Source organism: Hevea brasiliensis, chromosome 9, assembly GCF_030052815.1.
Source record: "Hevea brasiliensis isolate MT/VB/25A 57/8 chromosome 9, ASM3005281v1, whole genome shotgun sequence".
Lineage (NCBI taxonomy): Eukaryota > Viridiplantae > Streptophyta > Magnoliopsida > Malpighiales > Euphorbiaceae > Hevea > Hevea brasiliensis.
Genome location: NC_079501.1, coordinates 22,217,281 through 22,245,237, shown reverse-complemented (window position 1 = coordinate 22,245,237; position 27,957 = coordinate 22,217,281). Strand labels below are relative to the sequence as shown.

Below are 27,957 nucleotides of genomic sequence, written 5' to 3'. Positions count from 1 at the left end.
ATTTAAGTGAGGTACCTTTCACTCTATTAATTTTGGTTGTTACTATTCACTTAGCCATTCCTACACAAAAGTTGACTTTTTAATTCATAATAGACTTGTTAAGCTTAAGTTCACCAAGATACCAGATTTTGCATTTTATTTTTGTTGGTATTGACTGCCAATGCCATTTCAAAGCTTATTTTATGTTATTCAAAATTTTCTATTTCACACCTTAAGTTTATTATTCTATTGGTCATTGTTACAGTGGAAATTTGGCACAATTTTCTTCATCAAAGTTGTTCCTTTATGTGTCTTCTTTAATTTTCTTTTTGAATCACTCCATTTAGAGTTTTGTAGCTCAAGTTATGGTCAATTTAACATAACTGACCGAATTGATCCTTACCCAGATTTTCTGGGCAAATTTGGTTTTGCTAGATTTAGTATACTAACTTGGACTAGCAATTTCAATTAGGTAGATTCAGAATTTGAGTTTGTATTCTTCATGAAAGTTGTTCTAAATTGTCTAATCTTTCCATTAATATAAGATTTAGGTTATTTGGATATTACTACACTGAGTTATGGCCAAATGATCTCTGTTCATTTGATCAATTTTCTAGGATAGTATGTGTATTACCCGGATTAGGTCAATTTTTAGGGCAACTTAGGTTGGTTTTCTGGGCATGGTGTCTTCACAAAAAATGTGGCTTAAGGTCTTAAATTTCATCTCCAATTGGCCTCACACCAATTGGAGCTGTCTAGCTCTACTTATGTTCATTTAAACACACTAGACTCATAGGTCTAGAATTCCCTGCACATGAACAACACTCCCAATACCACCTTCCCACACTATTACCATCCACAAGTCACATTCCATGCACTTCAATTAGTCCATAATTGGTCTCAACATCAACAATTTATCAACATATCATTAAATTACTAATTTTTATATCAAACCCTAGCTCCAATTCAAGATTTACACAACACATATCACATTAGGCATACTAATCAATTTCTAATTGATTTTTACACATCAAACACCATTTCTAAACCATTCAAATCCATCAAAAACTATCAAACTACCACTCCCATAAAGCTGGACAAAAATCCAATCCTTCATTCATGCATCATTTATATTATTTTTCATGAAATTTCACCTTCATTCAACTTAATTTTAACTTTTAAAGAAGAAAGAAAGTAAGAGTTAGACACTAACCTCTTTGAACATAATTTTCTTGGCTAATCTTCAATTTTTCCTTCACTTTCCTTCTTTCTCTAGGCTGCCAAACACTTGCCCAAGAGGTATAGACAAGTTTCAATGAAAGAAACTTAAGGTTTTATGGTGAGAAATTAAGGCTTAAAAGAGAGAGATTAGAAAGTTTTAATGGAGGTAGAGAGGGATGGGAGTGGCTGCCCAAAATGGTTGAAGAGATGAGTAGAATTTGTTTCTTAATTTATCTCATTTTATGTGTATTTATCTCCTTTTAATTAGTTTGTCAAGTTATGATTGGTTGGAGAGTTTTTAATTGCATCATAGTGATGTCATAAGTCTCATTTAATTCATTTTCTTTTCTATTCTTCTCTACTCATTTTCAATTTAATTTTTATCACTTTTTATTCATATTTTATGTCATATAATTTATTTACTTAATTAGACAAGTTGGTCAAAAATCGTTTTTGAAGGCGAAATGACCAAAATGCCCTTCATTTTGCTTAACAGACTAAAATTGTCTGTACCGATTGAATAAATTTTTTAAGCATTTTCTTAGCATTCTAATCGAAACCTCAAGACTCTTCTCTGAAGTCCCAAAAATTATTTCACGGAATTTTCCTCGGGTTTAGGGCTACTAGTTGTGAAGACAGCATCTTCCCGTTAGGGTCACCCATCACCGGGGCACCAGCTCGTTTAACTTTGTTGTATTTCATTTTTAAAATTTTTCCTTAATTTTTCTTACACTTAATTAAATTATTTATTACTCCTCACTCTAGTCTAAATATAATTTCAGATATTCTAACTGTCCGGACATATATTAATCACCGAAACAGTCGAATGCACGGACTAGCTAAAGTGAGGGTGTTACAACTTCTTCAAGTGGTGCTCGTACATTGAATTTTGGTATATAGGGAGGGATTGACCCTCTCTGTTGCATTTTCTGATTCAACCAAGCACTTATTTGGGATATCTGAAGGGACATGATTTGAAGATCGTTTCAGGTAGGTTTACATGATGCCGATATGTGTTTTGGTTTATAAGGATGGTCAGGTGAGCTTGGGATTGACCTTTTTTACCCTATAGTTATTGATCTAAGTGGAGTTTTTATGGAGGTGGTTTTTTTTACACATAATATGGGGTTGGAAAAGGTTTGCCTCTCATTAGGAGAAAAACTTATATTTATATAACTAGGGGACTAATATGTGCCTGACATGTGTCAAGGATGCACAAGTGGGTTTTTCCAATCACTGACGATTGCATGATGGTTGAATCAAGTTGCTTTATGAATCATGATTATTCTAACAACCTCTAGCTACGATAGAATGGGTTAGTTAGCCAAGTAGGATTTATGAGTGGTTTGTCCAACTGGTTTTTCTTTTGGCAAGGCCCCTTCCGACTCCTTTTCTCTGAAAAATACTCCCACTCAAACCAGTTGGCGTGAGCATAAAGTACCTGGATTCTTACCTAACCTCCATTCTCATGTTTCTCTAAGCTGCAATAACCATTTTCCTGGTCTATTCTAATCGATGCTTTGTTATTTAGTCAGCTGGATGGTTTATTAGCCACCTTTCCGCAGGGTTTTCTTAACGGATGGATCATGGCAATGTTATTACATAATAATGCCCACACCAATGGCTCTTTCATTATTCTGCTAGACAATTCGACCAGTTTCCATATGGAATGATGGGATAGGTGTCATATTTGGTTCGGGTATTGAGATAAATTACCCCAAGATGACTGGGTAGTGATACAATTAGGCCTAGATGAATTAGGCTGACCTTTTATGTATCTTGGCGGCGCATTAAGGGTCCAAGGCCATTGTACAAGAGATCAAGGGGCTCTCTCTCTTTATCTCATATTTGTCAAATACCCTTTACACTTTGGTATTTAAAGTTGTATATATGTCCCACTGTAGATGTTGCACACGTGTCCTTCATCCAAAGTCCCATTCTAATTATACTATATCAATTGAGGTGTTAAATGTAGCTAATAACTAATGATTAATAGTTATTTTTATTAATTGATGATTGATGGTTATTTTTGTTAACTGATAACTAATAGTTTATAGCTGATTTATGTTAAGTGTTAGGTAAAATTTTCTTTAGCTATTATTAATGGTATATAAAATGACTAATGAGAGTATATATCATATAATTTATTTTACTATGAAAATAAATAAAAATTAATATATATATATATATATATGCGTGTGTGTTCCCAACATAACATAAAGATATATACATAATGAGAAAATGGTGAAGTGATCTTTTTAGAACAACATTAATTTTACAACTTTGTGAACTGCAGTAATTTAGAGGTGTATTAACTGTAAACAACTATTTAATTCTTTTACTAAACGGATTTAGGGCCTGTTTGATTTAATTGTTGAATATAACTGATAACTATTAGCTGATAGCTGTTACTGTTAGCTGATAGATGATAGTTGACAGCTGATGATAGCTTATTTATGTTAAGTGTTTAGTAAAATTATATTTAGTTATTACTATTAATATGTGAAATGACTAATAAAGGTATATATTATATAATTTATTTTATTATTAAAATAAATATAAAATTATAAATTTATTATATTATATTATTATATTATTATTAAATTAAATATACAATTATCAAATTAATATATTATATCATTTATTATATTATTGAAATAAATATAATTATTAATCAATTATATTATATTATTTATTTTATTATTTAAATAAGAAATAATTAAGTTTTTTTAAAATTTAATTAAATAATTTTAAAAATATAGATAAAATAATAAAGTAATTATTATTATTGATAAAGAAAAAACTTACAATTAATTTTAAGTTTTTAGATATAAATAGATATTTTATATTTTATGTTATTAATAAAAAATATTTTAACAAAAAGTTAAAATATGTTAATTAAAATGTTAAAATTATAAATGAAAAAATATAAAAATATTAATAATATTAATTTTTTAATTAAATAAAAAAAGATAATATAGTCAAAATAAAAAATAAAATCAAATCAGCTATCAGCTAATGAGAAACAGCTCTAACAATAAAACTAATATAAACGGCAGCTGATGGGTATCATGTCAACTATTAATTTTATTTTTTAAAATTTATTAAACACTCTAATTCACATATTTATATATCTATCAGCTATCGACTGCATTCAACAGATGAACCAAACATCCCCTTAATATATTTAATGGGTATCTATCGGTTATCCCAAACTTCCGATCTAAACATCCCCTAACATAGCTCAAACAACGTTGACATGCTCAGTTCTTTCAATCATAGCCCAAGCTATTTTTTCAGTCATTTGTCAATTTCACATATAATATTAAATTTTTAATCATTGTCAATATTTTCAATTCTAAATAATTTATTTATACTTAAATATAATTTCTTTTTATAAGGTTACATTTAGTGTAGCCGTTTTAATTTTATTTTGATTTAAAAGCCAATTTATACAACAACATATCCAGGATGCTTACATTTAATCAAATTCAAGTTATTAGCCAGTTAAAATATTTTTATAATAAATAATTTTTGACATGTTTAACGAGACACTTTGTATCGTGTCACACAGCTTATGTACTTTACTATTAAGATAATTTATTAATATTTTTTCTTTTACGACAGCGTTCTTTATTCAACTTCTACTGTATCGGCCATGATAATAAGTGTTTTAGAAAAAGATGTTAATTCTCAGGATACAGAGGAAGGTTCTACAATAATAGGTTCCAATGTTATCGTTTCACATATATAATAGAGCATTTTAAAAAAGAAATAAGAATTTTATTGGTTTTACCACCAATTGAATATATATTAAATGTTAAAAAAAAATTTTGTAATATAAAAATTTATCTCTATTTATTTTATTCTTATAAAATTAAAATTTTTAATTATCATTTATTATAATAATTAAAAATTATCATTTTAAAACATCGATTACTTAAAAAATATCTATACACACCCTCAAATTCTTAAAATTTAAATTTAATTTGTATGGCACTTTTTATTCCTTAACTCTCAAATTCTAAATAAAATTTTATAAAAATGAATCAACTAAACGATGGCTAAAAAAATATTGCAAGTAAAAGGTAGAGAGCTGTAAAGATCCATGCGTCCCTCAATTTCATTTTGTGTCCCACAAAAAGAATTAATAGGTGTGTTTTTTATTATGCGAATCATACTATTGTTAGTTTATTACATAAGATTTTGTGTGTATATATATGTGTTAGACTAATTATATGATTAGTTAATTTTGACTTTTCAATACAGAAGCTTATCTTCCATTATAGAAGCTTTAGAAAAAATTTTTGAAAGGCGGATGAAAAACGACTAATAAAATCTTGGGAAACCTCATTTTAATAATGCAACTAAAGATGGAGGGATTGGCAAGGCTTTTAAATTTGACCCAGTCATTAAATTAGTTAAGGTATAAGGCTAAAAATTTAAGATTCAATCATATAATATTAAATATATTATAAAATTAATAATTTCTTTAAAAATAATAATAATAATTATGTATTATTATAATTAGTAGTTTAATATATTTTATCAATAATAATTAAAATAATTTTTTAAAATTTTTATGTATAAATAATTATTTAATATTTTAATTGAAATGTTAAATGATAATATTTTACAATAAAAATATTTAGAATAAAATGTTTATAATAATAAATGTTTATAATCATTGGAGAAAAAAAAAAATCAAAATCCTCATTTCTCTTCTTAAATAGCTTCTCACTCTTTTGTAACAAAATTAATCTGAAAAAATTTCAACCATTACAGCAAGAAAATAAAACCAAAATATTCATTTCTCTTTTTCAATTAAACGTTGATGGGTCATCACTAGGGAAGGCGGGACCTGCTGTAGTAGGTGGCGTTCTATGAAATTCTGCCGGGGATTTTTTTTTGTCTCTTATTCTGTCCTTTGGGCTGTCTAGATTCGAACGATGCTGAGTTTCGGGCCATTGAAAAAGGTTTATCTTCGTTGATTTCTCGTGTTGATAAATGGCCTAGAGTGGATGGTGTTATTGTAGAGTCAGATTCTATGATTGCATTATCTTCGGTGCGAAATCCAGATTCTGTTCCTTAGAAACTTAACTTTCTCTCAAATTCAATTCTATGCCTGCTGGAAAAGTTGCCTCCTGTGTCCTTTATTCATACGCTTAGAAATGCAAATTCAGTCGCCGATTCCATGGCTAAGCAAGGTGTTCAGCGTGCTAGTGACTTCGTGGCGTGGTTCTAATTTGCTGTTGCCTTTTGCTGCTATCTTGTGCTTTGGACATTGCTACTTTGAGATTTTGTTACAGGTTAGGGTGTCCTCGCTGGTTAGTTGCTGTTCTTTTGGTCTGTGTCAAAGCTGTGCTATTCTTTTACCGAGGGGCTGCTCTTCTTGCCATGCTCTATACTTAAGTTTCAGGACATGCCCGTATTGTGCTCGGCGTATCCCATATGCGTTATTGGTTCTGCTGTTCGCGTCTATTGCTTGTTGCTAGTTTCTGCAGATTTAGTTGGCTTTGCAAAAATAAAACAAAATTTTTTATCATTTAGTTAGTCATATATTAAATTTGTCAATATATTATAAATTAAAATTTTACATTAATTGATTGTTTTTACTTTCTATTTTATAATGCAAATCATAATATGAATATTTATATTCTAAATAATATTTACCTATATTTCCTATCATATAAGTTTATAAAGTAGATATTATATTTTAAATTATATTATTATTATATTTATTCTTAAATTTTTATTTAGACTATAAACTTATAAAACATTTTAACTTCGTAAAGCATTTTCAATTCTAGGGTTTGATCAATCTTACCAAATTTTGACAAAATAAGTACCACATGGAAACTTTTGATTTTATGAAAAATTAAAAGGATTAGAAAAACCTAACAAATTATATTAAAAAAATTTATTAAAGTTAATGGTATTTTAATATAAGTTTTACATTATCTTTTTATTAAAATTATTGATATTAACATATTTTAAAATAAGTGATATGTTATTAACATTTTTTTAAAATTATTAAAATTAGCAATGTTAAAATTGGAGTTTGAGGGTGGGAGGAGCACAGAGAGGATTAAGGGAGGGTGTGTTGACATTTTAATTATTTTATTTTATTTTATTTTCAAGAAAAATTATTGAGTGTATTATGTGTTTGTACACCTTTTGTCACAAAGTACATAGGACTCGTATTCTAAAATTAAGAAAAAAATTCTTTTTTATTTTTATAGAGAATATTATTTTTTAATCCTATGAGTGTATTTTAGCATCTTCCAATTTTTTAATTTCCTATGGTACACCCCATCTTTTGTGTTCAAGATCAATGTCGCTCCGAGATCATCCAGGTATCTATCTAGTGTTGCTCCTCCACCTCCTCCCTTCTGTAACCGGTATCAAGAAATCACTGTCATATACTCCTGTAGACCTCATCCTCCTGGATTGTGGCGCATCGTCTAGTTCTACATCGCTGGATGGACGCACTTGGGATGGAGATGCCGACTCCAAATTTCATGCCTCTAACCCTGAAACAGCATCATCTGCGTTTACAGCTTCTCAACAAGACCCATCAGTAACCCAAGTTCCATACATGACAGCCCGTATTTTTCAATCGCAATTCACCTACACCTTTCCCGTCTCGCCTGGCCCAAAGTTTGTTCGTCTCTACTTCTATCCAGCTACTTACTCCAATCTTGACATTTCCAAATCCCGTTTCTCTCTTAGCGCCAATACTTACACTCTCCTCAACAATTTTAGTGCTTTTCTCACTGTTTCTGCTATGAAACCTTCTGTCGCCTCCTTCATCAAAGAGTATATCATTACCGTGTGGGATAACCAGAAGCTTGATCTGACATTCTCTCCTTCTCCAAGTTCTTTTGCCTTCATAAATGGCATCGAGATAATTTCGATGCCCAACAACCTCTATGCCAGCGGCAACAATAACCCACTTCCTTATTTGGGCATCGATAGCAACCAATTTTATTTGGATAACACCACCGCTCTTGAGAAATTTTATCGGCTAAATGTTGGTGGACAAGATATCAACGGGAACGATGACACTGGAATGCATAGGACATGGCTTCAAGATTTAAATTACATCTTTAGTGGGGCAGTTGGGTTTGTAATTGTACCACCTGATGTCAAAATACAGTATACAATGAAGACACCAGCCTACACTGCACCTGTAATGGTATATGGTAGCATGCGTTTTATGGGTCCTGATTCACATCTTAACCTGAAGTACAATCTTACATGGTACTTCTCCATTGATGCTGGTTTCAATTATCTTGTTAGGCTCCATTTTTGTGAGTTTCGACCTGAGGAGACAAGAAGTGACCAAGTGGTGTTTTATATATTCATCAACAATCAAACAGCTGAGCCATACGCAGATATAATGCTCTGGTCCGGCGGTAACAGTGTTCCACTGTATAAAGACTACGTCTTGTGGATCCCCAAAGGCAGCCATAGTAAGCAGTACTTGTGTCTCGCTTTACACCCCAATTTTGATAAAAAACGTACATATGCTGATGCTTTCTTGAACGGCCTAGAGATATTCAAGTTGAATAACTCAGGCGGTAGTCTAGCCTCTCCCTGCCCTGAATTATTGGCGGGTAGTCCACCACCAGAAAACCTTCCAAAATTGAAAGTGAAGACTAACGAGAAAAGATTTTTGGTAGTAATCGTTGTTGGTTCTGTTTTTGGGGGTATGCTAGCGCTCTCTCTTGTTATTTGTTTCTTTGCTTTTAAACAGAGGAGAGTGAAGGACTTTGAAAAGAGTGAGGCCAAATCCTTCCGGTTCCCTTTCTCCCACACTTTAAGGTCCTCAGTTACAAAGGCTTCGCTGAGGCCTTCAAACACTAGTCGGCGATTCTCCATCTTCGAGATTGAAGTGGCCACGTCCAAATTCGATGATGAATTTGTTATTGGATCTGGGGGATTTGGAAATGTTTATAAAGGGTTTATAGACGATGGTGCTACTCCAGTTGCAATTAAGCGGTTGGATTCATCATCAAGGCAAGGGACTCGCGAGTTCAGGACGGAAATCGACATGCTGTCCGAGCTTCACAATCCCCATCTTGTGTCACTGATTGGATACTGCGATGATCCTGGTGAAATGATCCTTGTTTACGAGTATATGCATCGTGGGACCCTCCGCGATCATCTCTACAAAACCAGGAATCCTCCTCTTCCATGGAAACGGAGGCTAGAGATCTGCATTGGAGCTGCACGAGGACTCTATTATCTTCATACAGGTGCGAAGCACCCCATCATTCACCGCGATGTGAAGTCAACGAACATATTGATAGATGAGAATTGGGTGGCCAAGGTTTCAGACTTTGGTTTGTCTAGATGGGTCCCACCAGCGACTCCCAAACGCACGTTAGCACTGTAGTTAGGGGAAGTTTTGGGTACGTGGATCCAGAGTACTACCGTCGGCAACACCTCACGGAAAAATCTGATGTGTACTCATTTGGAGTAGTTCTGTTTGAGTTGCTCTGTGCTAGGCCGCCAGTGATGCCAGGACTACCAAAAGAGCAAGTCAATTTAGCTGATTGGGCTCGGATTTGCTGTAGAAGAGGAGCCATTGATCAGATAATGGACCCCTATTTGAGGGGTAATATTGACCCTGTCTGTTTGGAGAAATTTGGAGAGATTGCTGAGAGTTGCCTGCGTGACCAAGGCACACAAAGGCCAACAATGAGCGATGTGGTTTGTGGGCTTGAGTTTGCTTTGCAGCTTCAAGAGACTGCTGAGAACACTAGAAATAGTATTGATAGAGTGAGTGAGGAGCAGGAAAGTCCATTGTTGTTGCGTGGAGAAGCTATAACTACTGATGATGATGACTTGTTTAGCGTCTCAGGTGGACACAAGCATGGATCCAAGAGCACGATTAGTAGTGGTGAAAGGAGTATCGCCAAAACTGATCCTGATAGAATGAGTTCTGACACTGTATTCTCGGAAATTATGAACCAAAAGGGAAGATGAAATGTTGCGGTGGATTTGTCCCCCTTTATTTTTATTTTCATTTGATTGTCTTCAAGGTGAATAACACGAGGCTGTTAACATTTTAATCTTTATCGCTTGTATTATAAAACAGTAAATTGTAATTAATGAGTATTTAATTGAAATGGTTATTAATGTATAAGGAAAATAAGCGAAAAATTTGCCAACTATGCGTTTTATGAGTGCATTAACTTGGAATTCCTTTAACTATCTTTATTTCGTTACTCGGAAAATGATTTTTAAGTGCTTGTTAGTTACATTTTGTTTTTTGAGAGATTGTTAGTTACATAATTAAATATTACGTGATAAGTTTATTTTAGGCCCATAATTTATTTAATTAATTATTTTAAAATAAATTTTAGTTTAATTAAATTATGAAAGTCTTAAGGATAAAATTTAAGGTGATTTAGATGAAGTGCAAATTAAAATGGATAAGAAAATGTGTTGAAGAGAAATAAAGAAACACGCAAAACATGTACAACTATTATCACAGTACAAGACATGAAGAAAATATCTTTCCTTTTAGCCGAGGATATCTTGTATGCTGTTACTCTTGAATGAAGTTTCGATTTTTCTCATTAAAAATTTAAAGAAAGTGTGGTAGTGGGGAATCTAAAGCCTTCTGAGGAGCCTATAAAAAGGAAATATAGAGCATTGTTACAATCCCTAATGCAAGTAACCAAAGTAAGGGTATGTTTGATTGATGATAATCCTTTCAGGTAGGTATACGTGATGCCAACACGTGTTTTGGTTTATGAGGGTGGTCAGGTGAGCTTGGGATTGACTTTTTTAATTTACAATTATTGATCTAATAGAGTTTCTGTGGGGATAGTTTTCTTTACACATAATATGGGCTTGGAAAAAGGTCTGCCTATCAGTAGGGGAAAATCTGTATTTATAGAATTAGGGACCAAAGAGTATAACCTTGGGACAGAGGTGAATGGTGAAAATTCCTTATATATTTTACTCCTGTTGGGAGGATTTTCAAATGCCTTGCTTGCTTATACAAATCAAAACCTATCACCAACTCTGAAGGACTAGGTCGCCAAGTATAACTTCACAATCCAACACATCAAAGGGAAACACAACTTCGTTCCAGCTTTTCTATCCGCACCTAAGAACCTCCACCTCATTCATCTTTCTCTACACCCATAACATGTATAAAGATTTGCAAAGCAGAATTGCCCAGCTTGACAAGGATCTAAGATCCTCAATCCAACAAAGGAGGTTTGGCGCGGATTTTAACCAGAAGGAACAGGAAATCAGAAGACTAAGAAAACGCTTAGCCCAAGTTGAAGCACTGCGTAAACCAATAGAGGCTCCTGTTTCTTACAGCCCATTTTCCACTCAAATGACCCATAATCCTTTCCTTCCTACCCCTGAACCTGCATATTCTCCATTCGACCCTTTTAACTACTCCCATCTTCATCCCTCTTTATTCCTGACAACCCTTTCTCAATTGCTTCAAGATCCATCCCGACAGAGAACTCATCTGGAAGAATTATGGCTCCTTTGGTGCATGGTCACCCTCATTCTATAGGAATAGAATTTCCACTTATGGCCTGTACCAATATGTTATGTGCAACACCAACAGGACTCTTCTGTCAGTTGCAGAATGGTTCAAGCCCATTTCAAAGATGGCAATATAGCCTGAAGCGCATCATCGACACAAACGAGATAATGGGAACTTATCGTCTTGAAGGAAGTGGTTAAGAGGCTTGTAATCAATGACAAGTCTTTTCTTTCCTCTTAGTCTTTCAGATCTTTTTTCAACATAAAAGGCCTGGCAGGCCCACTGAGAGGACAAATGGATATCACGACATTGCTCATGGCTGATCCTCAACCAATTGCATCTCAAACAGGCCCTTCCCAAACTACAGATTCCACCAGTGGCGCAATAGGCCCTACCACTGGGCCGCCTCAAGATCCTCATGTGGAAATGCCAGAAGATGACCCAATCCTGGATTTTAGTCTCCCAGGAGCCCCACAACAATCCAGGCTCAGCTTAGGCCCATGGTTCACACTAGACGATATTTCCCCCTCCAAATGGAGAGATCGTCTTGCAGAATTTAAAGCTTGGCTTGATGTTCAGATGCTTTGAGAAGGTACTGATTCTCATACTGTTCTTAGAGAATTTATCTCTCAAACTCTCGGTATGGCTCCTTTGGTGCATGGTCACCCTCTAGTTTACAGGAATAGAATTTCCACTTATGGCCCTGTACCAATATGTTATTTGCAACACCAACAGGACTCTTCTGTAGAGCATTGTGAAGGATGGGCTTGAATATCCTTGTCATGGCCTTTTGGAAGACTGATGGGGCAGTTTTAAGGCCGGACATGCCTTACCACTTTGCATGCTGGAAGTGTGGTACTGACGTTTTTTCCAAACTACAATCTCTCACTCAGAGATCCACATCTCAGCACCGCCTTAAAAGTCCAAATACAACTCACTGGTGCAGCACAAGTCACATCTTGTATGATGGCTACTCTGAAGAGAGCATTGGTCCATTCTAGAAGCCTGGATGTATTCTTTTGATAATGACCTTCTGGAAGAAATAAGAGATCTGATAGATCTGGTTAGAGATCCAGATCGTCTGTAAATGTTGTAGGGACTGAGAAGAGGTAAAAGAAGTCTGTACTGTTCCATCAGAATTTCTCTTGAAAGAGGATTCAGTGATCTGGATTGGTTGAGAGGTGGAATGAAGCCTTTCATAATAGGTTAACCAATCCTTCAGGATGAGCTGCTCAAGCTCATTTCTAGGCAGTTGCCTAGGTATTTGAACAATTGTTGGGGCTGGAAACTAGTAACTGCTTAATTCCTTCCTAGAAGGTAAAGCGATCTCTAGCCACAATGCCACGTACCAAACATGGCTTGTCAAACACCTAACCCTGTTGTTGAAACTCATCTCCAGACTTCCATAATGGACCAATGCTCTCTTCAGAGCTTATCTGCTGAACAGTATGTGACCTTAGAAATCCCTCCTCAACTCATCCCTGGATGGAGACAAGAAGGATTTTCTCACCTCCACTTTGGAGCCGTTAGACTTATCCTCAGTCTACATGGAAGACGAGGGCTTCCAATCACGGCAAGAGTGTCTCTCCTTGATACGAGATTCTTACAGTATGAACATGCAGTGATAGGGACATGCTTTACCACTTTGCATGTTGGAGGAAAACTGTTTAGAGTAGGAACCAGGAAATTGTGCATTGGAGAAGGAGTATCTAGAGAGGACGATGATGATGCCATAAGGATCAAAGGGAGTGTAGAGAAAGACTGAATGAGGTGGAGGTTCTTCTGACTCAGGGGGCATTGATACCATATGCTGAGGAGGAGGATCAGGATACATTTTGTCTTTTCCCTTATCAATCTTTCTTTTTGGAGGATGAGATTCTTCCGAAGAAGATGGACTCTGTGGTTCATATCTGGAGGCAAACCAGTCTTGTAACGTGCCAGTAGTTCGAGAGATAAATTCTCTAAGAACAATATGAGAATCAGCACCTTCTCGAAGCATCTGAACATCAAGCCAAGCTTTAAATTCTACAAGATGATCTCTCCATTTTGAGGGGGAGATGTCGTTACTATCATCTTCAGATGAGTTATCTGAAGAGTTGTCTTCTGACTCAGGAGGCATTGATACCATATGCTGAGGAGGAGGATCAGGATACATTTTGTCTTTTCCCTTATCAATCTTTCCAGAAATCTAAACAGAAGAGTCTTGTTGGTGTTGCACATAACATATTGGTACAGGGCCATAAGTGGAAATTCTATTCCTGTAGAATAGAGGGTGACCATGCACCAAAGGAGCCATAATTCTTCCAAGATGAGTTCTCTCAAAGGTTATAGACTTCAAAAATAAGTCTCTTCCTGAACCACAACTACTGAGGCTGAAGGACTGGTTCGCCAAGTATAAATTCACAGTCCAACAAATCAAAGGGAAACACAACTTGGTTCTTGATCTTCTATCCAGACCAGATGAGTTATCTGAAGAGTTGTCTTCTGACTCAGGGAGCATTGATACCATATGCTGAGGAGGAGGATCAGGATACATTTTGTCTTTTCCCTTATCAATCTTTCTTTTTAGAGGATGAGATTCTTCCGAAGAAGATGGACTCTGTGGTTCATATCTGGTAGGTGTTGGAGTAGGTCTGAATAAAAGAGATGGATGATATGTGGGAGGTGGTTCATAGGAGTAGTTAAAAGGGCCGAATGGAGAATATGCAGGTTCAGGGGTAGGAAGGAAAGGATTGGAGAAATCCATCAGATGACCTTGGCTTGCTTAGATAAGATGTGTGAGCAACATAAGTTGTTTAAGGACATCATTGACAATAGCAAGGCCTTGAGAGGTGGAATGAAGCCTTTCATAATTGGTTAACCAATCCTTCGGGATGAGCTACTCAAGCTCATTTCTAGGCAGTTGCCTAGGTATTTGAACAATTGTTGGGGTAGTCTCAGTATCAGCTAACACGAGCAGAGCATCATTTGATACGGATGGCTGGTGGTGCAAAGTAGCCATCATAGAAGATGTGACTTGTGCTGCACCAGTGAGTTGTATTTGGACTTTTAAGGCGGTGCTGAGATGTGGATCTCTGAGTGAGAGATTGTAGTTTGGAAAAAATGTCAGTACCACACTTCCAGCATGATACATGTTACAAGACTGGTTTGCCTCCATTGGAGAATATAATAAAGCCCAGTTTTGCCACCTGAGTATTATACAGGCTGTCAATGCTATTTTTGTCGAGTTCCTTGGAGATGCATCCTTATATAGCAAATAGCTACGTCTGATAAAAATTGGAGGAAGCTTACCAAAAGAACGAGGAAAGCCTCTTGCAAACCTCAGCAGGTTCTCAGAAGAGACTATCCAGATAATAGCCCATGGATCGGTATCCATGAGGAGACCGAGCAGAAAGAGCCTCTTCCCATTTATGAGCTTGCCCTTGAGATCATCAGAAAGGAAGAAAGAAACTGCCCCCTCTTAAATCGGTTTCTTCCATTCCTCCTGCACTTCTTATTTCTAGATTTGAACAATTGTTGGGGTAGTCTCAATATCTGCTAACACGAGCAGAGCATCATTTGATACGGATGGCTGAGATAGATCTACTGCATGGCTGATCCTCAACCAACCGCATCTCAAACAGGCCCTTCCTCAACTACATATTCCACCAGTGGCACTACAGGCCCTCCTACTGGGCCTCCTCAAGCCCAAGACCCACATGTGGAAATGCCAGAAGATGATCCAATCCTGGATTTTAATCTCCCAGGAGCCCCACAATAAGGACTCTTCTGTCCAGATTTCTGGAATGGTTCAAGCCCATTTCAGCATGGCGATACAGCCTGAAGCGCATCATCGACACAAATGGGATTGAAGACAGGTCCAGTGGGACTTAGCCCAATATCAGGACAATGTTCATCATGCATAGGCCTTTCTCTAGAAGGCCCGATGGACTTCTCTGGGCTCAAAATACTGAATACGAATGGAGAACCTACGTGGGATCAGTCACTGAAAAGGACACCAAGGGGCCCTTCCTAAAAGGTATAGCGATCTCTAGCCACAATGCCACGTACCAAACATGGCTTGTCAAACACCTAACCCTGTTGTTGAAACTCATCTCCAGACCCTTTCTCCCTTTGAAATTGTTAATCTCACCTCATCTCTCTCTTTCTCTTCACCTCTCCGAAGGACACTGTCTTCCCAAATTGACAATCTAGTAGAAATCTCTACCCTACCTGAAGATGCTCAGGTTGGAGAATCTCTTTTACCTCTTCTCAGTCCCTACAACATTTACAGATGATCTGGATCTCTAACCAGATCTATCAGATCTCTTATTTCTTCTAGAAGGTCATTATCAAAAGAATACGTCCAGGCTTCCAGAATGGATCACCTCTCCGAAGGACACTGTCTTCCCGAATTGACAATCTCGTAGAAATCTCTACCCTACCTGAAGATGCTCAGGTTGGAGAATCTCTTTTACCTCTTCTCAGTCCCTACAACATTTACAGACGATCTGGATCTCTAACCAGATCTATCAGATCTCTCATTTCTTCCAGAAGATCTTTATCAAAGGAATACGTTCAGGCTTCCAGAATGGACCAATGCTCTCTTCAGAGCTCATCAGCTGAACAGTATGTGACTCTAGAAATCCCTCCTCAATTGATCCCTAGATGGAGACAAAAGGAGTTGCTCTCTTCAGTTGTATTCAGACTTAGTTTTCTCTTCAATAATATTCTCTGAAGTTTTCTTCTATGGCTTTCTAAACTTTTCTCTTTCTCTCTGAAAACCTTTGAACGTGTATCATACTCTTATAAAGAGCAACAACGCATGTCAAAGGAGCCTTCAGAATACTGAGTCGAAGTCGTCAGAGTCGATTCCAAAAAAGATCTCTTATTTCTTCCAGAAGGTCATTATCAAAAGAATACGTCTAGGCTTCCAGAATGGACCAATGCTCTCTTCAGAGCTCATCTACTGAACAGTATGTGACCTTAGAAATCCCTCCTCAACTCATCCCTAGATTGAGACAAGAAGGATTTTCTCACCTCCACTTTGGAGCCATTAGACTTATCCTCAGTCTACATGGAAGACGAGGGCTTCCAGTCACGGCAAGAGTGTCTCTCCTTGATACGAGATTCTTACAGTATGAACATGCAGTGATTAGTGTCATTGGTTTCCTAGATACCGGGGCTCACAAAAGCATGATGAACCCAGCCATTTTGCCTTCAGAATACTGGGTCCCTCATGAAGAATACTTCAAGGCAGCAGATGGGAATGTTTTCAAAACTAGCCTTGGTTTACGCAGGTCTGCTTCAACTTGGGCTAACTGTTTTCTTAGTCTTCTGATTTCCTGTTCCTTCTGGTTAAAATCCGCGCCAAACCTCCTTTGTTGGATTGAGGATCTTAGATCCTTGTCAAGCTGGGCAATTCTGTTTTGCAAATCTTTATACATGTTCCCAAGGTTATACTCTTTGGCTGATGCTTCAGCTGAGTTCAAAGAACACAAGGAGCTCCTCTTAAGATCTTGTGCTGATTCCCATGCACATTTTCACCATTACCACCCCCTGTGGAAGACCAGCAGACCAAAATCTCCACCAGACCTTTCATCCACTCAACCAAGGTTGACAGTGAAGGCCAGATAACCCCGATCACTCAAGCTGAAGAAGTTTTAAATTGGCAGACAAAGAATGCAGCTTTCCAGAATAAAACATTACAACGAATTGACTCCAAGATTGATCAAGCCCTCACCAGGACTCAACATATTGATCAGAAGGTCAATTCTTTCACTACATTTGCCCAGGATTCAACATCATCATGCTCCAGAGAGATGTGAGAAGCTCATCAGATATGTCAGAAAAGCTTGATCGCCTTATTGGGGTTCTTAGGCGCTTCTGGCATAGTGACCTCGATTGGCACAGATGTAGCATCTATCAGATTTCTTTGTACCCGTTCTTTTTTTCCAGAAGGTCATTATCAAAAGAATACGTCCAGGCTTCCAGAATGGACCAATGCTCTCTTCAGAGCTCATTTGCTGAACAGTATGTGACCTTAGAAATCCCTCCTCAACTCATCCTTAGATGGAGACAAGAAGGATTTTCTTACGTCTACTTTGGAGCCGTTAGACTTATCCTCAGTCTACATGGAAAACGAGGGCTTCCAGTCACGGCAAGAGTGTCTCTCCTTGATACGAGATTCTTACAAAGATGAACATGCAAAGGATAGGGATATGCCTTACCACTTCCTCATGGATACCGATCCATGGGCTATTATCTGGATAGTCTCTTCTGAGAACCTACTGAGGTTTGCAAGAGGCTTTCCTCATTCTTTTAGTAAGCTTCCTCCAATTTTTATCAGACAGAGGATGATCATATTCATTTTTCCAATAGTTATCACAACAGTCACAGTCTTCATCGCACATTCCAGATCCTGGGAGATCCCAGGAATAGTGACCATCTATCTTCTGAGGATAGATATAATGATTGTCAGGTGTTATTGCTCCAAGGTGGAGCAGCCTTCCTTAGCATCTTTGACAGTTGGCAGGTGTAGGTGGCTACATGCGGAATGAACTTCCTGATGTAATTGATGATACCAAGGAACTGTTGTATTTGTTTTACTGTCAAGTCCTTATCGGGGAACTTCAGTAATTCTTCTGCAATGTAAGGTCCCGGTTGGTATTTTCCATCTTTGAACTTCATACCGAAGAATTCAATATCAGTCTGGGCCAGTGAGCTCTTCTTTTCTGATAGCACCATGGGGCCCTTAAGAAAGCAATTAGCAGAATATCTCTACGAAATCAATGGCTATCAATATCTGATACTCCCCCATGTGAATTGTACATCTCTGGGTCCTATCCAGTCTCTCACTGATGAGCACATTCCTGGTTCCTACTCCAGACAGTTTTGCTCCAGGATGCTTACCTAACCAACCCATCACAAAAATGGCAAAGTTTGCAAGGGATCATCTGTTTCACCATCTAAGTGCCAGGAACACTCTGAAAGGGTTACTCCCATCAAGGAGAGACACTCTTGCCGTGACTGGAAGCCCTCGTCTTCCATGTAGACTGAGGATAAGTCTAACAGCTCCAAAGTGGAGGTGAGAAAATCCTTCTTGTCTCCATCTAGGGAAGAGTTGAGGAGGGATTTCTAAGGTCACATACTATTCAAAGAAATGAGCTCAAGAGAGCATTGGTCCATTCTGAAGCCCGACGTATTCTTTTGATAATGACCTTCTAGAAGAAATAAGAGATCTAATAGATCTGGTTAGAGATCCAGATCGTCTGTAAATGTTGTAGGGACTGAGAAGAGGTAAAAGAGATTCTCCAACCTGAGCATCTTCAGGTAGGGTAGAGATTTCTACGAGATTGTCAATTCGGGAAGACAGTGTCCTTCGGAGAGGTGAAGAGAAAGAGAGAGATGAGGTGAGATTAACAATTTCAGAGGGAGACTGACGTTTTTTCCAAACTACAATCTCTCACTCAGATATCCACATCTCAAAGATCGCTTAAAAGTCCAAACACAACTCACTAGTGCAAAGACAAGTCACATCTTCTATGATGTCTACTTTGCACCACCAGATCATCTATAGGCTGCAAGATCATGTAGTAGATCTATCTCAGCCATTCGTATCAAATGATGCTCTACTCATGTTAGCAGATACTGAGACTACCCCAACAATTGTTCAAATACCTAGGCAACTGCCTAGAAATGAGCTTGAGCAACTCATCCTCCTCGGTATGAAGTTCAAAGATGGGAAATACCAACCGGGACCTCACATTGCAGAAGAATTACTGAAGTTCCCCGATAAGGACTTGACAGTAAAACAAATACAACAGTTCCTTGGTATCATCAATTACATCAGGAAGTTCATTCCGCATGTAGCCACCTACACCTGCCAACTATCAAAGATGCTAAGGAAGGCTGCTCCACCTTGGAAGGAAGAACAAACAAAAGCAGTCAAAGCATTAAAAGAAGTGGCTTTAAATCCGCCACCTCAAGATTCCTAGCATTGGTCACCGGTCCTTCATACGATGCTAGCGACACTCCATCGTGCAAATCCTCATCGAAGAGATACAAGGAGAAAAGCACATCTGCGGACATACTAGTGGAGAATTTCCAGAGCCTCATGGGGCCGTTTTAAGGTCGAATGGAAGGACTGTCCATTGGTATTGGGCCGTGGGAATGCAGAACGCAGTTTTGGGCCTATCAGAGGGGTTAATACCCAATTGCCAAAATCCAGCTTTGAAATCAAACTTGGAGAAGACATGGGCCTCGTGGAGTTGAGTGAAAGGCATTACCAGCGCATGGCTCAGCGTTATTACCTATTAAATGGGTATAATGATGTCAACCTCAGGCATACATACATTACTTCTCTCCCAGAGTTTCTCTCCGAAGGTGAAGAGAAAGAGAGAGATGAGGTGAGATTAACAATTTCAGAGGGAGAAGGGGTCTGGAGATGAGTTTCAGCAACAGGGTTAGGTGTTTGACAAGCCATGTTTGGTACGTGGCATTGTGGCTAGAGATTGCTCTACCTTCTAGGAAGGAATTAAGCAGTTACTAGTTTCCAGCCGATATACCAAATTATGAGAAGATGGCAGAAAACAGTGATTCAGAGGTTAAGAGAAATACCAAAGGTTGAAAATTTCTCCCCTACTCACCAATGAAGTATGTATAATACAAGCATAATCAGGCTCTGATACCAAGATAAGCCGGGAGCCCTTACCATACACATAATGTACTCATGCTATGCCTATTCCCTTTCCATAGGTACTCTCTGGTTGTGCCCTTTTGTACATTACCTGTATGATAACGGGACCGTCGCACCTAATATCGAAACAAAGATATTTTTAGATTTTAATCTCCCAGAGCCCCACAACAATCCAGCCCGCCTCAGCCCATGGTTCACCCTAGACGACATCTCCTCAAAATGGAGAGATCGTCTTGCGTAATTCAAAGCTTGGCTTGATGTTTAGATGCTTTGAGAAGGTGTCGATTCTCATCGTTTCTTAGAGAATTTATCTCTCGAACTATCGCACGTTACAAGACCGGTTTGCCTCCATTGGTGAATATAATAAAGCCCAGTTTTGCCACCTGAGTATTATACAGGCTGTCAATGCTATTTTTGCCGAGTTCTTTGGAGATGCATCCTTATATAGCAAATTGAGGAATACTTCTTGTAATGTCCCTTTTTCTTTGACTTACATTCACAATTCTTTTCCTTGCATTTGATGGCAAGGTGGGACTTTTGGTAGATATTCTTCAAGGCCTTGCTATTGTCAATGATGTCCTTGAACAACTTCTGTTGCTCGCACATCTTATCTAAGCAAGCCAAGGTCATCTGATGGATTTCTCCGATGGTGATGGCATTCATTGCTCTTCTGGTAGCAGCACTGGTTTGCCTCCATTGGAGAATATAATAAAGCCCAGTTTTGCCACCTGAGTATTATACAAAGCTTTCAATGCTATTTTTTCCGAGTTCCTTGAGATGCATCCTTATATAGCAAACAACTACGACAGGAGTTTTGGTAATGGGAACTCGTCTTGAAGGAAGTGGTTAAGAGGCTTGTAATCAATGACAAGTCTTTTCTTTCCTCTTAGTCTTTCAGATCTTTTTTCAACATAAAAGGCTTGGCAGGCCCACTGAGAGGAAGTGGGTTCTCAAAATACTGAATACAAATGGAGAACTGACGTGGATCCTCACCAAAAGGACACCATGGGGCCCTTAAGAAAGCAATTAGCGTAATATCTCTACGAAATCAATGGCTATCAATATCCGACGCCCCCATGTGAAGATGCTAAGGAAGGTCGCTTCCACCTTGGAAGGAAGAACAAACAAAAGCAATCAAAGCATTAAAAGAAGTGGCTCAATCCGCCACCTCAAGATTGTCTTCCAAGTTTGATCTCAAAGCTGAATTTTGGCAATTGGGTATTAACCCCTCCGATAGGCCCAAAATCGCTTCGCATTCCCACGGCCAATACCAATGGATCGCCCTTCCATTCGCCTTAAACGGCTCCATCGGGCCTTCCAAAAGGCCATGACAAGGATATTCGAGCCCATCCTTCACAGTGCTCTTATCTACATAGACGATGTCAAGCCCATTTCAGCATGGCAATACAGCCTGAAGCGCATCATCGACACAAACGGATTGAAGATGTGCCCACCGACTCAAACCCAATATCGTGACAATGTTCATCATGCATAGGCCTTTCTCTAGAATCAGTACCTTCTCGAAGCATCTGAACATCAAGCCAAGCTTTAAATTCTGCAAGACGATCTCTCCATTTTGAGGGGGAGATGTCGTCTAGGGTGAACCATGGGCCTGAGCTGGGCCGCACCCCAGTGGGTGTCGCTAACATCAGTCTGAAGGACCCGGTGACAATGCTGGGAATCTTCAGAGGTGGCGGATTCAGAGCCACTTCTTTTAATGCTTTGACTGCTTTTGTTTGTTCTTCCTTCCAAGGTGGATAACCAATCCTTCGGGATGAGCTGCTCAAGCTCATTTCTAGGCAGTTGCCTAGGTATTTGAATAATTGTTGGGGTAGTCTCAGTATCTGTTAACACGACCAGAGCATCTCAGCAGGTTCTCAGAAGAGACTATCCAGATAATAGCCCATGGATCGGTATCCATGAGGAGACCAAGCAGAAAAAGCCTCTTCCCATTTATGAGCTTGCCCTTGAGATCATCAGAAAGGAAGGAAAGAAACTGCCCCCTCCTAAAGACTAAGAGGAAAGAAAAGACTTGTCATTGATTACAAGCCTCTTAACCACTTCCTTCAAGACGACAAGTTCCCATTACCAAAACCAGAAGCCTTGTTCACTCAACTCCACGAGGCCCATGTCTTCTCCAAGTTTGATCTCAAAGCTAGATTTTGGCAATTGGGTATTAACCCCTCTGATAGGCCCAAAACTGCTTTTTGCATTCCCACGGCCCAATACCAATGGACAGTCCTTCCATTCGGCCTTAAAACGGCCCCATCAGTCTTCCAAAAGGCCATGACAAGGATATTCGAGCCCATCCTTCATAGTGCTCTTATCTACATAGACGATATCCTTCTCTTTTCCAAAGATGTTACGCCCATAGAACACTCCTCTCTACATTTCAACAATTGGTGGATTCTCGTGAGCCCCACAATAATCCAGCCCACCAGTGCCCATGGTTCACTCCTAGACGACATCTCCTCAAAATGGAGAGATCGTCTTGCAGAATTTAAAGCTTGGCATGATGTTCAGATGCTTCGAGAAGGTGCTGATTCTCATACTGTTCTTAGAGAATTTATCTCTCGAACTACTGGCATGTTACAAGACTGGTTTGCCTCCATTGGAGAATAAGGCAGTCAGGCTTGTACAACATATACAACAGGCTTCTCACATCTCTCTGGAGCATGATGATGTTGAATCCTTGTTCTCTGAACAAGATGAACCAGATGAAGATGCAGTCTTTGCCCTCGGAGCAGATTATTCTGACTATCTTCAGTTATGATAGAACAGGTTAGTTAGTCGGGTAGGATTTATGAGTGGTTCGTCCGATTGATTTTCCTTTTGGCAAGGCCCTTCTGACTCCTTTTCTCTCGAAAATGCTCCAACTCAAACCCATGGCGTGAGCATAAAGCACCCTGATTCCTACCTAACCTTCATTCTTATGTTTCCCTACAAAGAATAACCATTCTTGGTCTTTCTAATCGAAGCTTTGTTATTTACTTAGCTGGGTGGTTTATTAGCCACCTTTCCCTAGGGTTTTCTTCATGGATGTATCATGGCAATGTTATTACCTCATAGTGCCCGCACTAGTGGCTCTTTCATTATCTGCTAGACAATCCAATCGGTTCTCTTAGGGCGTGATGGGATAGGTGTCCTATTTAGTTCTGGCTTATTGAGATAAATTACCCCAAGATGACAGGTGTTGATACAATTAGGTTTAGATGAATCAGCTGACCTCTTATGTATCTTGGTAGTGCATTAAGGGTCCAAGGCCTCAGATATGTTTAAGGGGCTCTCTCTTTCTCTTTATCTCATATTTGTCGAATACCCTTAACACTTTGGTGTTTAGAGTCGTATATATGTCCCACTGTGGAGGTTGCACACGTATCCTTCATCCAGAGTCCTATTCTAATTATACTGCATCGATGCCCCTTGTCCTAAACGAGGGTTTTTATGATCACCGCCTCGTGGTAATAAGTTACTTAATACCACATTTATTTTGCCGCTTGCTTATAAATTGCAATAAATTCGTGATGTTAAATTTTTAATGGAAGTTTTTGTTTATTTTATTTGGAAGAACTTCTCTTAGATATTTTTTTATCGTATAGTATTTATTATTCGTACATCCCTTTCTCTTGAGTAATTCTCTAGCACCTTCTAGTTTTTACTTCCACTGATTGTCATAATTATGGCTCCCTTCTCTCTCCGAATGTAGAGGATATCAAGTCTTCGCTTACTCGCATCACTCGAGGAATTGGGCCAATGGTTTCTCATGGACTATGAATTATACTATATCTAGGTCCTTTTAGAAAATGAAAGGATTGCTTTGTTTAGCAACGCTCCTTCAAAAGATGCCCAGTCTAAAAAGGGAGCTATGGTGGTTTTTTTGATGTAGTTGGAGTATGATTTATCTCTTCCTCCTACAAAGTTTTTTTTTAGTGTTTTTGACTACTTCGGCTTTTCCCCTAGGATGCTGGTGCCAAACTCCATTCAATTTTTGAGCTGTTTTGAGAACGTTTGCCACATGTGGGGTTTCTGTCCTACCGTCTTACTTTTTAAGATATTCTTCCATGTCGTGTAGCAGGTAAACAGTTCTTATGGTTTTAGTGGCCATCAGAGCATGTCTCTATTCATGGGATATATGGATTCCATTCATGGATGGAACAAACAATTTATGGTGGTGGAGTTGAAGAACAAACCCAACTAGTCAGAGTGGGGATTCAAGATGTCATGGGGTGACATTTCATTGGATTTGAATGAATGCCAATTGTGTCACCCTTGGAAGAGCTATTTTTCGTATCCCTAACTTTAGCGCAGTCGAGGTATTATGTCAATAAATGCAAACGGCTTCCACTGTAATCGACATTAAGGTTAATTGTAAGTATTTTCATTGAGTTGTCCTCCTTTTCTACTCCCTTCTTCTTCTTTCTTTTTTTTTTAATAATAATAATAATAATAATATTATTATTATTATTATTATTTTCTACTTTATTAAATCCTTTGACTTTCTTTCCAGTGGCGAATAATGAGAAGTGTGTCTCTTGGCTGAAGCACTTGGTCCTGAAAATGGAGCAGAGATCCTTCATCTTAAGGTCTTTGGCTGATGGGCGAAGCGTGGCTCATATAGCCTTAGATGCGATCAGGATCTCTGAAAGCCCCTTGCTTTTACCTTGGCTTTTGAACCGGCCATAATTTGAGGGTTTGAGTTCTTCTCGCCCTCTAGTGGTTCTCCCGTTGTCCACAATTCCACTTGTTGCACCTTTGGCTGCTGCCCTGAGCCCTCCCAAGAAAAAGAAGAGGACCTTGATGAAAGGGGAGGGGTGAAGGTAAAGCCGACTAGTGCTCTAAAGGCCGCAATGGCCACCCCCCCAGCGCACAGATGGTGAAATCTATTATCGTCCCAAGCTCTGATCCTCCTACTACAGTGCCATTTTGTGACAGAGGAGGAGGTTTTCGAAGGTCCGCATAAGTTTCGATTGAAGAAGAGAAGATTCCAACCTGAGGTGAAAGAAAATATGGTGTTTACCTAGGCTCTTACTTCTCAAAGAGGTAACCTCTTACTGCTCCTTAGGGCCCTTTAGTTAAGGGTAAAGGAGTCAAGTCTAAGGGTGCAGCCACTTAGGTCCTTTTTGGCCTAGAAAAACCAATCGATCTGTTGTTCTCATAATTTACTATTGATTGCCCTCCTTCTTTGGTTGTCGAATCCATAATGAACCAAATTTTTAGCGAATACATAGATATGAAGTACTTGAAGTTCATGTCTTTTATGAGCCATTTTTTAAAGTTTCTTACTACTGCTCAGGGTTTTTCTACCATTCCCCTCCGTAGGGGTGGGGCGTGAGGCGAAATATCATCTATTAGAATTATATAAAATGCACTGTAATGCCTGTGAAAGATGGTGGAGTCACAATGGTCTCACTTAAGTACCACCTCCTTAGACAAAGATTTCCTAGACATGCACTTCATACAATCCTAATAGAATCAAACCACCGTAAGTACCGTCTTCCCATAACACTACCACGGTATTAAGGATTTATGCCACAAAGGCATAGATAGACAGAGTCGCCACCCGGTAATAACCGGACATATTCTGTTTCTTCCGAGGGTCATGGATGGCAACTTACTCCTGCAGAGTTTCCACAACCGCTGCTACCATAGCCCAATGTCTAGGTTCTGGATAGTGGGTACGTAAGGGAAGGTGTTAGGCACTTACGCCTGGTCTAACCTCGTTAATTCGAGTGCCAGTCCTCTACTAATGTTTCTAGAAGTCTTGTTTATTATTCCTTTATTAAACTTTATCCTAAAAATGCAATTCTAATCCTACACACGCAAGTAATTCACAAAAGGATTGTTGTTTACACACAATTTTCATGCACAAGTAATTCCTATCTATGGGGTTGCTAATTATTTAAATGATATTTACCAGATGACTAAAATTAATTTATTATTGGGAATTTAATTTACAAACAAATTCAATTTCAAATAACCCTACGTTTCTATTTAACCTAATTAATTAATTTTCACCAAGTTACCCTAAGGATAATTGAACTAAGTTAATTATGTACATGTGTAATTTATTCTAATATCACATAAGGCCCAAACAATCACAACCTAATAAAGATTTCTAACATGCAAATTTATTTTACAATTACCAAGTATTAAATTAAATTTATTTACATGCCAATGTTAGTTTAATTTACAAACAAGATTAATTTTAATTTACAAAGTATTTATTTAAATTAATTACATGCAAAAGTCAGTTAAATTAAAAACAAAGTTAATTTTAATTTACCAAATAAAAGTTCTATTATTACTACAATTTCATACCAATGGTTATTCGAGAAGTTTAGAGCTACTTACCTGTTGGTAAATGCAGTTGCCATTGGGGCAACCTACCCTTAAAAAAGGGTCTTCTCTTCTAGTATGGCAATGATATCCCTGGCTTACTCCCGTTTAGCTCCATATAAGCTCCACGCAAATGCCCTCTTTGGTACTTACCTTAGGGCTACTTACCAATTTTGTTTGTAATAAAAAAATAAAGAAACTAAAGAAAATAAAAGAAATAAAGAAAACATTAATAACAATTTACATTGGATTCTAACTCTAGTCTCCTAAAGGGTTAAGATTCCTAATTAGTTACAACTACCTAATGGTCTAAGTCTTCTAACATGATCCAAACACTTTATAACACTTCTTGAATTAAAAGAATACAGAAAATAGATCAAATATCAATTAAAACCTAAGAAAATACAAGAACATGCATAAATATACAATTTTCAAATTCTGGCAGATTAACAGTAGCAAGAAATTCGATTTTTTAAAAATAGTTAAACATGCCTAAAAATCATAAAAAAATTACAGATGATAGCCTACATATCATACAATAACATAAAATTTATAAATCAAACAAAACCCTAGCCAAATGATCTACATAAATCGTAACTCTTCTAAGTGACAGAATCGTACTACTTTTTTGTAAAATTCGTAACTCATTAACCACAAAAGATATGAATGCAAAACCAATTGGAAAAGATTCATAAGATTCTGAAGTTAATTTTAGACACTAGATTTGCACAAAAATATTAAGGAACAAGGGAGATATGGGCTCCATAAGTCGGATATCCTGCAAATCAGATTTTACAGGAACCCTAACTTCAAACAGCCATAACTTACAAAATATTAAAGCTTTTTTAGTGATTCTTGAGCCTAAAATTAATGGAATTTCGTGTAGAATATGAATATAATTTTTATAAATTTTTTACAAATTCAGAAAATAAAGAAAAATAATAAAAATACGAGAGACAGAAACTAAACATGTGCAGAGTTGTGTATCCCCTCAAATTAAACATGATTACATGATCTATATGAACATATAAAATAAATTGAAGACAAAGAGCATAGAATTAAAATATTGTGTGGCATAGATCTTGAAAAGAAAACAATAAAAACTGACCTTCCAGAAATCTTGTATGAAAATCTTCTTGAAGAAAAAAAATAATAAGGAAGAACTCAAAGAGTCTTAAATATCTCTAAATTTCTTATAACTTTGAATTTTCTCTTCCTC

At 37.7% G+C, this 27,957-nt stretch overlaps 1 protein-coding gene across 1 annotated transcript; it reads left to right on the top strand.

Annotated features, from left to right (window-relative positions):
* The first annotated feature begins 7,289 nt into the window (after nt 1-7,289).
* Nucleotides 7,290-10,382, top strand: LOC110668977 (receptor-like protein kinase FERONIA). The gene is given in 2 exon segments (XM_021830407.2): nt 7,290-9,554; nt 9,557-10,382. Coding segments are annotated over 2 exon segments (2,658 nt in total). The 5' UTR covers nt 7,290-7,534; the 3' UTR covers nt 10,195-10,382.
* The last annotated feature ends 17,575 nt before the right edge of the window (nt 10,383-27,957 follow it).